Source organism: Carassius gibelio, chromosome A4, assembly GCF_023724105.1.
Source record: "Carassius gibelio isolate Cgi1373 ecotype wild population from Czech Republic chromosome A4, carGib1.2-hapl.c, whole genome shotgun sequence".
In the NCBI taxonomy this organism is placed as follows: Eukaryota; Metazoa; Chordata; class Actinopteri; order Cypriniformes; family Cyprinidae; genus Carassius; species Carassius gibelio.
In genome coordinates, this window is record NC_068374.1 from 22852215 (window position 1) to 22865350 (window position 13136).

A 13136-nucleotide genomic window follows, 5' to 3' on the forward strand; every position below is an offset into this window, starting at 1 on the left:
TTTGCCAGGAGATTGCTGCTTCAGTCAGCGATGGCTTGAAAATGACAAATTATGGTTCAAACGAGAGCAGAATACTTGAGTAGCTTCCTGTTAAGTTTTTTTGTCATGGAAGAGTCATATTAAAGGTAAACTAAAATTTCCCTGCTCAGTTAAACTAAATCTTTAAGACTGTTGCGATTAAAGTGAAAATGAATTAAAAGTGTTTATTGTGGCATACTGTACATTTAAGATCTGCTCACAAGGCATACAATATCTTTATGCAGTTAGTTTTTCATGCTACTTAATTTGAAGAGTGTAATGAATGACAATTCGTTTCCCCCCCACAAAAACATAATCAACATTAATCATGATTGTTACTTCAAATGTAAGGAGATTCAAATGTAAGGATATTCACACAAACTGTTTTGTGCCATTCCAAAAGCGCCACCTGCTGGCAATTTGCTGATTTTGTTTTGAACAATGAAAAATTGCTAATGTTTCTTCAAAAATCCAAACGATTTACAAAGTAAGGTGTGTTAAGATAATAGTTAAATTAAGATAATAGTTTATACTTTTGTGTGTGTGTTTTAACTTAAGATAAAAACTTAGAGCTACTTTTGACTAATTCATTTTCTTAAAAAATAGTTTAAACTTTAATGGCTGAAATGTGAGGTTTACAGTATCACTATAGAAAACTTTAGTTATTTATAAAGAACCTGATTTTGAACTGTAAATCAAGTTTTTTTTACAGTCATTTTATAGTACCAGACATGTTACAATAGACATTGCCCTACCCTGCTCGTGCAGTATTCATTTTATTTGTGCAGGTATTAAAACGCCTTACATTTTATAATAAAATACTGCAGATAACCTGTAAATTCTTTAATATTATTAATTATTTTAAATTTATAGTTTATATACTGCATGTTGGTTATTTTAGGCAATGTTATATGCAATCCAGACATGTGGTTTGATTTAAGAACGATAACATTTAAAGTGAAGAACTAAAGTATGTATGTAAACATGTAATTTACCACAGCTGTAAAGTGCTGGAAAATTTAAAAAAAAAATATACCTTGAAAGTGCTTGAAAAGTGGTTGAATTTTAAAGGTGTAAGAACCCTGTAAACAAAGCAGCACGGCGCTTATGACAGTGCTTCAATATGAATTATACAGAGTCAAGATGAAAAGGAAATAACAATCTAAACTTTTATAAAGACAGTCAGTTCCCCTCAGAGATACAGTACATTAATATAAACTTCCACCTTCAAATTTATCGTTATTCGTTTAAAATCTGAACGTATACGTTAAGTAAATATTTATTGTAGTATTTCAATTATCAGAAAATGAAATTTCATGAATTTTCATGACTTTATACAGTACTTTCTGTATCAATAAATAGTGCTGAAATTTTACCCAAAATGCCCAGTGTTGCAATTTTGAAGGCTTATCCAGATTATATATATATAAATACATATTAAAACAATTATTATTTTATCATGCGTTTATATTTAAAGGCTTTCTAGAGACATGTTTAACTAAGGGTGAAAAAAATACATCAAGAGTATAAATATTTGGGTCTCTGAGGGTTAAATATCCAGTGCAGTGTGGTCATATTTTTTTGTATGCTGTATTTAGTATGCTAGTATTTAATAAAACATTTGAGTTAATATAATGTTGAAAATAATAAAATATTTGTTTTTTAGTTATTTTGTGTGGAAAAAAATGTTTCCTCAGGCTCGACAAAGAGAGAAGATGAACGAAGAACACAACAAGCGTCTGTCAAACACTGTGGACAGACTCTTGACAGAGTCGAATGAACGTTTACAGCTTCACCTGAAGGAGAGAATGGCCGCTCTTGAGGATAAGGTGAGAGAAGATCCAACCGTCATAGCAGATGTCTTCCTGTAACGTGGCTCTCTCACTTTCCATTACTTCTCTTTCAGAATGTGTTAATTCAAGACTCCGAGAACTACAGGAAGCAGTTAGAAGACTCAATTCAAGAAAAGGTCATTAGATATTATTTTCTGAAAACTAGCTTAGCAAAACTAATTTTAATGCAATGCTTTGTTATCCATTCTGTGTAAAATGACACTTTAATGTGCTTTGTGGTTATAGTCTCATCTCGCGGAGGAGATTGAGAAACTGAGATCTGAACTGGATCAGTACCGATTGAGGGCCGGATCCATTACAGAGCCCACGCTGTCACGGTAAGACAGAAAGCATGAAGAACAGAGCTATCCTTTTACAATTAACAGTAGCTCTGTTCCAAAACCCAGTAAGCTCAACATGAAAGCTGTCCCCCTGGACCAGAAAAGCTCTTCTCTTTGTTTCCTTGGGATTAATTTTAAATGCGTTAAAAGCAACAAACAACAGAACATGAGGATTCACATGGTCTTCATATCACATTGCGCACCTGCATTGCTTCTGTGAGCGGAGAAAAACATAATAAAGCTAGGCTATATATAGCGAATAAATAGGCCTATACAAGAAATATTTTTACTTGAATAGTAAATTTCGGAAATGAACGAAAAACGCAGTTTAGGTTTATTTTTGTGCTGTGCGAAAGGAAACAGACGGCAGAAAGTGGCATCCTATTTTTCATTAGGCTTTTTTTTTACGCACAAAGGTTTGTTTTTATTGTGAATGTACACAAATAAAGGCAAACCGTTTACAATTCTGATTATCTTTACGACTAAAAGGAGTAGTTGCTTCTACTGTTTAGTCATCTGAATTGTTTTGCGTTTTAGTCTAATCTTGTGATATTTAGTCGACTAAATCTACAGTAGATTACAGTGCATTTATTAAGCATTTCTCAAAAATTTCCAAACTCATTATATAGGTTTGATATTAAGGTTTTATCACGATAGACACCAATTTAACTGCAGTGATGCACAACATGTCTTTGTGTTAAAATGAAATAAAACCACTTCTCATAAAGAACAAGAACATGATCTTCTTTTTAATGAAATACCAATGGTAATATAGGCTAATTTAGCATTCTTATTGAAACTTTTTTTTTTTTCCATATTCTTCATTATTTCAAGCAGACATATTTAATCTATTAATAAATTTTGATTAATATCAAGGGCTACTTAAGTTTTTCAGTCAAGAGCAGTGAGTGATTTTCCGTTTTTCTTTTGTTGCTTGATTAACATCATTGACTTGGACAACAGCAACTAAATTAGGCTGCTGTCCCTTTAAAACTGAATGCACAGCTGCAATGGATGCAGTGTACTGATACACGACTGCTCTTGCCAATGGGGAAAGTCCTTCCAATTGTTGGTGTGTGTTGGTGCTGGCCGCAGAGGTCTCGCTACATCAAAACATAGGATTTCTCATTGGGTATGGGATGCTATCTTGGTTGGTTATGAGGTGTGATGTCACTCTTCATTGCTAGGTAGTCCAGCTCATTGTACCTGGTGTTTTGCTTTCTCTCAAGCTCTTTTTAGAGGAGTTCCCCTGGTGGATGTCTGTGTGGTGGCGGCATGGTCCTCTCCTCACACTTTTATCAGGTGTAATAGCTTGGATTTTTAGGCCATTTGAGTTTAGCCTGGTCTATTTAGCATCAGGCCAGATATGGCAGGGCTAAGCTTGGCAGGTGGAGTATATCATGGGATACCACTCTAGTATTAGGGTGGGTGATGTACTGTAGGGACATCAAGGTGGCACCCTCACCATCAGCCAATGAATTGGCATAATTTCATATGGGCTTCAGTCAATCGAAACACCCAAGGGCCATTCCCATTGCATCATAGCTATGCAGCATTTAGTTCCCTATTCAGAGAACATGGGTTACTCGAGTAACCCGAGACGTTTTATATTGTATTTTCATTCCACTAAAAATGTAATAGTGAAGATAATTTCAAATCAAGTTTATAGTTTCTAAGTTTACTATGTAGTTCAAAGTGAATCTAACTAGTTAGAATGTAAACGAAATGACATTTTAGATTTGAAAATTTGATCATTTCTAAATTCTAGATAACAAATTGTGGTTCTTTGATTCCAGGTCTCATCTGGATGCATCCGGAGATTTGCTTTTCTCTCTGGGTTCTCTTGCCGAGACGCAATCGGACCATTATCGCTCCACTAAGGTGATCCGCAGGCCCAGGAGAGGGCGCGTGGGGCTACGTAGGGACGAACAGAAGGTAGGATCTCATTACCCCCTGATTCTTGAGTTTCTTGAGCCTCACTCCTTTCTGTTTCTCTCTTGTGTTCTTGCAGGCTCTGAGTGAGCATGAATGGCGCTCTCAGCAAATTGGCGTTCTCACTGGTCACCCATACGAGAGTGACACAGAGATGTCGGATATCGATGATGATGACAGAGAGACCCTTTTCAGTTCGATGGATCTTTTGTCTCCTGGAGGACATTCAGATGCTCAGACTCTGGCAATGATGCTGCAAGAACAACTGGATGCCATTAATAAAGAGATCCGGTCAGTCCGTTTATTGTGACCACAGCACTATCTATTAGACTAGATTTAAGCCGTGTTGTCTTAATTGTCTACCCAATGATGGAGAAGACGCATTAAATTCAAATTGCTTCAAATGTAATGTAATACATCTCTGAAGCAATGAAAGGACATTATATTTCTTAGAAATATCACCTCAAAAGTTACTTGTAGTACACTGATTCCTTGTTTTTTTCTAGAACATACAGAAAAAGGAATTTAACTTGTTGCCCTTTTGTCTTAGAAGTTTAGATTTACCATTTGTTTCCCTCCATAACCTACATCTAACTTTCTGCTCTCTAGCTAATCCCTTCACTCCTTAATGTTTGAATTGTCACATCTCTACAGAGACTCAAAAACAGGATTCTGCAACATGCAAGTCCTAGAAGAAAGTTAAAACAATTAAAAAGTTGCTGCAAAAAAAGTTGTACTTTCAGGAAATGTATATGCTGATTTAAAGGTCAGCAAGAGTGTAGGGTTCACACAACACATAAGGTAGAGGCTGATTTGACACTTGAGAACATCAGCTGCGAATCCAGTAGTCACTGAAAATGAGTAGTTGAATAAAAGGTTTCATGCCCACATGGCCTCCATCACTTCCAATGGGGACATTTCTGCAGTTCCCAGTTTCCATAATTTCTTGGATTAGCGTATACATGCAGTTTATCTCCTTAATATCACAAAATTCATGATCACCATTCTGGCTAGCCCCTTGCACTTTTACCTAAGGCTGTCAAAAGCAATTGTATGACTTCAGATAAAGTACTAACAAATAATCCACTTTGGCCCGTTGGATTTTATTAATATCTAATTTGTCTTTTTCCCAATTCAGTGGGAATGTGTGATTAATATTTGAAGAGTCCAGCACAGACGGAGAGTCTCTCTTCTGTCTTTTTTATATAACTTGATTTGGATTTTATTTGGAGTTGTTTCAAAGGTAATTTTAAGTTCACTAAAAACCACTCAATGCAGACAAGTTTTAATTTTTTAGATAGTTCTCTGTCCTGTTATTTCCCACATTTATATTTGGTCAGGATATCCCTTCATGTAAGTTTCATCAAGATACAAAAACGTTGTTTATAAAAAAAAAAGAGTGCAACCTCATTTATAACTTACAGTATGTTTACCTATATTTGATTACCTGTGTACAAATACTGGTTCAAATTACTGTCGAATTCAGTTTGCGATCCTTGAGTATTGTTGGTAGTGTCCTCAAGCGTTCTCTGAACCAACCGCATCAGTCTTCAGCCAGTAAACCACAAGATGTTATTATTTCTCTATTTCCTTGAGCTTATTGCTTTTTTTGTGTCATTTTTCTATGTTGAAGGTGAATTGCAGGGACAAAATTCAACAGTGTAGTTTGATTTCCCTGAAAAAAGTGAACGCTGTGACTTTGCTCTATTTATTTGAACAATTGGAGCATTCAGCAGTTTTGTTTAGTTTTTTTCTCTGCTTTATTAGAAGTTTTTTTGTATTATTCTGTTGCTAAATAGATACAAGCACACAGAAAGTTTTGGTACTTGAGAAGATACCGTAGCATCAGTAGGCTACTTTTATGCTTTATTATGCCATATAGGTCAGTACATCAGTATTGGCAGTATTTATCATGTCATTATAGAGTTTAGACGAATATATTTGTGACCCTGGACCAAAATCGATGTATGGTTTATTAGGATCTGACAATATTTGGCCGAGATACAAATATTTGAAAATCTAGAATATGAGGGTGCAAAAAAGTTGTCCAGATGAATTATTAGTAATGCATATTACTAATAAAAAATTACATTTTGATACATTAATGGTAGGAAATTGACAAAATATCTTCATGGAACATGATCTTTACTAAATATCCTAATGATTTTTGGCATAAAAGGAAAAATTTTTGTAATTTTGACCCATACAATTCTACAAATATACCCCAGCGACTGGTTTTGTGGTCAAGGTTCAATTTTTTTAGTGTTTTGTTTTTTCCTGTTTCCCCTTTAATATCTTTATGATAGTACCTTTAAAGTAAGACCATGTCTGAAGCCAAAACTCCACATCACAAAGGCAGAATGTAGATTCTCTGAGCCCCCCGAAAGCATCCGTCTCCACAGACTAAATGCATTTCCTGTCCCCTCAGAGCTCAATAATCAAGTCATCAGGGCTGTGACATTAAATCTCTTTAGATACACACACCTGGTGGAGAATGGCATCTTAAAAATCCACAGCACAGCATATTACAGCAGAAAAAAAAAGTATAAATGTAAAAATCTCGCTTCACAAAGCCACCACCTGCACTTTAAAGAAAATGTAATGTCCATTCTTCTAAAATGCTATTTGTGAATCTGCAAACCAATCTAAACATTGTAGCATTAATAATAAAATACTTGTGTCAAGACAGCATCCAGATTTTGATAGTCCAATGAACAACAGTCTGACCTTGTGGCTGCTTTTTCTTTTTGTGATTTTCATAATCACAATTCGATTTTCATAATCAGTTGTAGTAAGGGCTAATTAGATGTTTTGGTCCTGCTGCCAAAATTATTTACACACTTTCACCTAGCACGCTCAGCTCTCCAGTGATGTTGTAAATAAAAATGCTATTAGCTCATTATCATACACTGTAATTTCTGACTCACTGTGGGCTGAACGGTTTTTCCCTTATTTCTCCAGGCTCATTCAAGAAGAGAAGGAGACAACAGAACTGAGGGCGGAGGAAATCGAGAACCGCGTGGCTAGCGTGAGCCTGGAGGGTCTGAACCTGGCCCGAGTGCACCATCCTGGAGCCTCCATCACTGCCTCAGCCACCGCTTCCTCCCTCGCATCATCCTCCCCTCCCAGCGGACACTCCACCCCCAAACTCACCCCGCGCAGCCCTGCCCATGACATGGAGCGCATGGGGGTCATGACACTGGTATATGAGCCCATCCGTATTTCTGCCTGACAGGGGTTAGATCATGAGGATTTACAGTACATTTTCTTTGATATTTTTAGAAATTAGCAGTGCTGATCATATATGGAAGAAAATAGTAGTTTTAAAATTAAAGATGATTTTTTAAATGTAATTTAAGGCAATTTGCTAAGACATCTCAGGGGCTTTATAGAAAACTTTTTCATGTAAATTGTAGTGCTAGTTAAGTTATAAAATGACACAATGATGTCTCTCAATGAAATTCTGTATTACAGCTTTCCTAGTCATTTCTCTGCAGTTTCTGCAACACGTTGCATTGCTTTAAATGCCTTATGAATATCCAGTTTCCATTAACCCGCTAACATTTTTTATTTTCTGTTCTGCAGCCCAGTGACTTGCGGAAACACAGGAGAAAGGTACTTATAAAATATGGTCCCTTCACAAAAGAAACTATTTGGCATGAAATATTTATTTTATTTATTTATTTATTTTTATGGGCAGGAAAGAGGGCACTGAGGTTGCAGAAAAATAAAATCGAAATGTAATATATTTTTTCATTTCCAATTCATGACTTGCATCTGAACTGTATTGCCTACAGTCGATAAGGATGAATGGAAATAAGACAAAATTCAATGAGACATATGCTTAAAAAAAAGAAAGAAAAAAACAATACTGAGGAATATTTATTATTAAGATAAGTATTGGTAAATATTTTTACAAACAAATAACACGTTTAATAATTGTTATCAGTGCATGGGTGACATTTGTTATTTTTGATTATGAAGATCAATACTAATATTCATATACATCAATTATTATTAGGTGAGGTTTGTGGAAAACCTGATATGCTGTATGAAACATCTTGTATTAATAACTATGTATTATTACAAATATTGCATTTTCCACCCAAAAACATACTGTCAAGGTATTTAAAAGAATGCTGGGAACCACCCAGCAAACATACTGTCAAGGTATTTAAAAAAAAAAAGAATATTGAAGCCCATATTGACTTCTACTGGTCACAAAATATCTTCTTCTTTGTTCGACAGAAAAAGCAAGGTCATACAGTCGAATGACACGAGGTCAATAAAGTAAAGTATTTTAATTTTTGGGTGCACTCTTTTATTTGAAATTCGGTCCGTAACAGATCGCAGCAGTGGACGAAGATGGTCGAGAGGACAAGGCCACCATCAAATGCGAGACCTCACCACCTCCCACACCTCGCCAAGTCCGCATGACCCACACGCTACCTGCTTCTTCGCACAATGACGCACGGTGAGATTGCAATAAGACAGCAGCCAGACATGTGCTGTGTACAAACATAACCTGGCTTTCCCACTGTTAATCTGTTTGTCTGTCTCCAGCCTGACGGCTACATTAGAGACAGAGGCCAGCGCTCTGAGCAGTGTAGCCAGCAGTCAGGACTCCCTCCACAAACAGCCAAAGAAAAAGGGCATCAAGTCCTCCATTGGACGACTGTTTGGGAAGAAAGAGAAGGCCAGACTGGGGCAGCTGAGGAAAGAGATGATGGGACCAGGACTAGGTGAGAGCACAGAAATATGATAGACATGGAATCGCATGAGCTTTTAAAGGGAGGATCCAAGTTAAGATTTGTATTGATATATATATATATATATATATATCACAGAAAACACAATCCTTTTCAGTACGGATTAATCTGATCTAGAGTTGAACATGAATATAATTATTACATTAACATTATCAGATGATAGGTTAATGGATCTTCTCCATCAGTAGGGAATGTATCCGACCCTGAGCTTCTGGCTCAGGATATTGCTGTGGGAAAACTGGGAACACAGGCAGAGAAAGATCGCAGGCTTAAAAAGAAGTAAGTATTTTATAAACCGCTCTGAGAAATCCAAATTATACACCTAGCACAACCTTTAAAGGTAATTATTTCTTGGGCACAAATCTTGTAAAACAAATTAAATATTACTGACTTAACATAACCTTCTTCACAAACAGGGTGAAGTTGTTTCACACATCTTTAATAAAAAAAACAAAAACAATATTTGAACACATGGATGCATTGCAGTGCCTGAGGCCAGAAACATACTCTACGCAAGTAAGAAAAGCACCACTTTACATAGTCCTGTTGTACAGACTTAGAGTGAGTTTTTGCGTCACTTCTGCAAGCCCTCAGTACTTAAGATGGATAGATTTATACAACAGATTTACTGTTATTTAGGTAGCTAGCTATAAACATGCTGACTCTTTAACTAACTTACTAACTAGATATACTAAATAGATCCTTTGATGGAAACTTGGCTAAAATGCTTGGTTAAAGCTTGCGCAACTAACTGCCATTTGCATTTATGTACAGTGGTGCAAATATTTATTTGATCCCCTGCTGATTTTGTAAATTTTGCTTACAAAGAAATGAGGGGTCTATAATTTTTATGGTAGGTTTATTTTAAGATATAGAGATAGAAAACCAACATAAAATCCAGAAAAGAACACATTAGATTAAGGTTAGGATTTCACATTTCAGGTTCCACATTTCACATATTTGCGTAGCATATGTTTTGGGCATTATGTTAGCTAATCTGAAAAAAAATGTCTTTTCAGTGTCGATTTAGTTTATATTTGTTTAACTATACAGGGTCCATTAACATACCTGTCTGCAATAATAATACAGCCAGTTATCTATATGCCATGTGATGTGCTACTTAAATTAAAATTAATACGTGATTGACATTTGTAGAATGTATGTTTACATGAGAATGTGCCTTTCATAGCAGGCTTGCGACTTTGTTGCATTGGATGTGTTTACAGCATGTCATTTGATACTTGTCGAATATCACATTTCTTTGCCTTAATGCTAATGGTTTGAATGTGACTGTTTTATGTAATTTGACTCATGTCGGTCACACGAAGGCGACTCTTAACCGTTTCCATTGCACTGTCACACTTTTTGCATGCTGTATGATAAAAAATACAATAAAAATCATCTCTAGGTTATGCATGCAACCATGGTTCCTCAAGGGGTCGAGACGCTGCGTCAAAAACGCTACGGGGAACGTGTCTAATCTGTGTAATCTGTCCAATGGAAGAGCGTGACGTCACAGGCGGGGTGACGTAAGCGACCAGAAAGCTATAAAAGCTTGTGCCGCGCAGCTGTCGTCATCTTCGAGTACAAGCAATTGCTGGCAGGGGTGCCGGGGGTATGGCATCGAGACGCAGCATCTCGTTCCCTCGAGGAACCATGGTTACATGCCTTACAACTTAAAACTTAGAGACGTTCCTCTTCAGGAACTCCAGCTTAGTCAAAACTCTATGGGGAACGATGTGCCCATGTTGCCAGACTACCAAATCCCTGCCTAGTGTGTATCCAAAGAGCACAGCTTAGGACGAGAGAACAGAAGCACCTGGAGTAACTGGCATATATAGGGCATAGAATCTTGCAAAGGTGTTGGCTGTGGACCACTCCGCAGCGTTACAGATTTCCAGCATGGATACACCTGCTAGGAAGGCCTTGGAGGCCGCCATACCCTGTGTAGAGTGAGCCTTGGCTCCCAACAACAGGGGAAGACAAGAGGACTCATAGGTGGCGTTGATAGCCTCGACTATCCAATGACTAATAGTCTGCTTAGATGCAGGAAAGACCCTTTTGGGGGGACTGTAGCATACTAGCAATTGGTCAAATTTTCTCCACAGGGCACCTCTGTGGAAATGTATGCGTCCAGTGCTCGAACTGGACACATACAATTTAGCTTCTCTTGGTAGGGCCCCCAAAAGGGAGGATGGCAGAAGGCCTGCAGCACTACAGGTGTAACAGGGAAACTTAGGAACATAAACCGCTCAAGGGTATATGTACGCTTTGGCTATGCCGGATGCAAAGCCAAGATAAGTAGGGCTCACTGAGAGGGCCTGAAGATATCCAACTCTCCTCAAAGAGGTGATAGCCAACAGAAAGTTAGTTTTGAGGGTCAGATGTCTGTCTGATATATCTTGTATTGGCTCGAATGGAGCTTTAAAAAGAGCCTCTAACAACACAACCAAGTCCAATGGGGGATTACAGGACTGTACTGGAGGTCTCAGCCTCAGCGCACCTTGGAGGATACGTGTAACTTGGGGGTGTCTTCCCAAAGACTGACCACCGAGAGGCACATGGTAGGCCGCAATGGCCACCACGTAAACCTTCAGGGTGTAGTGGGTCAACCCTGCAGAGAACCTGGCTTGCAAAAACTCCAGAACTGTACCAAGTTAGCTGGGTCAAGCTGTTTCTACCTCAGGGCATACAGTTTCCTCGTTGAGGGAGCTCTGGCTTTGAGGAAGATATCAACAACCTCGGTTGAGAGACCAAATGCTATGAGCTGTGCGCCCCTCAGGGGCCACACGCACAGCTTCCACAACTCCGGGCGAGGGTGAATTATCATGCCCTGCACCTGACTTGGCCCTACCAGAACGAGGCTACTAGCAACAGATGGACCCCGTCCCGGTGTACTCTTGCCAGAACTCCCGGGAGCAGAGGAATAGGGGGAAATGCATACAGACAAAGCCTCGGCCATAGCGTCCAGTCCCAGAGGAGCTGGATGAACTAGAGAGAACCAAAGGGGACATGTTGTCGGTGCTCACCAACACATGGTGAGCTCTCAGGTCTGGGAGGATGAATTTTAGTGCTCGATAAGACAACTAGCATTTCTAGACAATTGATATGTCAAGTCAGACGGGCAGGGGCAGGGTGGCCACTCACGACCGCACCCCAACCAGTGAGGGACGCATCCGTCGCTAGTATTACATGGCGACAGGGAGCTCCCAGCACCGGGCCCTGATTCAAGAACCATGGTTTCTTCCACATGTCTAAGGCACGGAGGCATCACTTCAGGAAAATCGCTTGGTCTTGAGCCACCACTGTAGGGTTCTCATGTATAGCAGGCCAAGAGGTATCACATTGGATGCAGCTGCCATTAGACCCAACAATCTCTGAAATTGTTGGACAGTGAGTGACTGGCTTTCTTTGACTCTCTCGACTGACATGAGGATCGACTTGATACGAGCAGGGGACAGACGTACCTGCGTCGCGGTCAAACCCCATACTACACCTAGATAGGTGGTCCTCTGGACTGGAGAAAGTACAGTCTTCTTGGCGTTCAGTCCCTCAAACCCAGCTCCCCCATATGTGCGAGAACAACATCTTGATGTCGAACCGCCATCTGCTCTGATTGAGCTAAAATCAACCAATCTTTGATATAATTCAGAATGCGGATGCCCTGCATACGCATAGGAACCAGAGCCACATCTACGCATTTCGTGAATGTGCGGTGTGAGAGTGCAAGGCCGAAGGGAAGTACTCGAGATAGGTAAGCTTCGCCCCCGAAAGCGAACCTCAGAAACTTCCTGTGTTGTCGAAGGATGGATATGTGGAAGTATGCATCTTTGAGATCTATTGTGACAAACCAGTCCTCGGATCTGATTTGAGCTACAACATACGTGATCGTGAGCATTTTGAACTTTAGTGTCATAAGTGATCAATTTCAGACACGTAGATCTATGATCAGACGCAACCCCCCCCATCCTTCTTTGGAACTATGAAATACCGGCTGTAGAACCTGAATTCTTGAGGAGGGACCACCTCGATGGCTTCCTTCCCTAATAAGGTATTCACTTCTTGTTCCATAACCAGGGCCTGCTCGGGGCTGACTAGCGTTGGAGTAACCCCGTTGAATCTCGGCGGTGGAGAGCTGAAGTGAATACTGTAGCCTTTTTCTACTGTGTGCAGGGCCCATTGAGATACATTTGGCAGTAGCTTCCACACTGCTAAATAATCTACTAAGGGAATCAGTCTCTCGA

General features: G+C 39.0%; 1 protein-coding gene across 4 annotated transcripts in view; it reads left to right on the plus strand.

Moving 5' to 3' along the window:
• The window catches only part of ppfia2 (PTPRF interacting protein alpha 2), a 145133-nt gene that overhangs the window by 117629 nt on the left and 14368 nt on the right, over positions 1 to 13136 (plus strand). For 2 of the 4 annotated variants that reach the window (XM_052577212.1, XM_052577221.1), the window contains 10 exons: positions 1716 to 1847; positions 1925 to 1987; positions 2097 to 2188; positions 3988 to 4126; positions 4203 to 4414; positions 7085 to 7325; positions 7709 to 7738; positions 8470 to 8597; positions 8687 to 8865; positions 9078 to 9171. In XM_052577212.1, the coding sequence (XP_052433172.1) occupies positions 1716 to 1847; positions 1925 to 1987; positions 2097 to 2188; positions 3988 to 4126; positions 4203 to 4414; positions 7085 to 7325; positions 7709 to 7738; positions 8470 to 8597; positions 8687 to 8865; positions 9078 to 9171 (1310 nt within the window). The remainder of the gene's footprint in view (positions 1 to 1715; positions 1848 to 1924; positions 1988 to 2096; positions 2189 to 3987; positions 4127 to 4202; positions 4415 to 7084; positions 7326 to 7708; positions 7739 to 8469; positions 8598 to 8686; positions 8866 to 9077; positions 9172 to 13136) is intronic. The other 2 variants (XM_052577230.1, XM_052577239.1) reach the window with 1 other exon arrangement.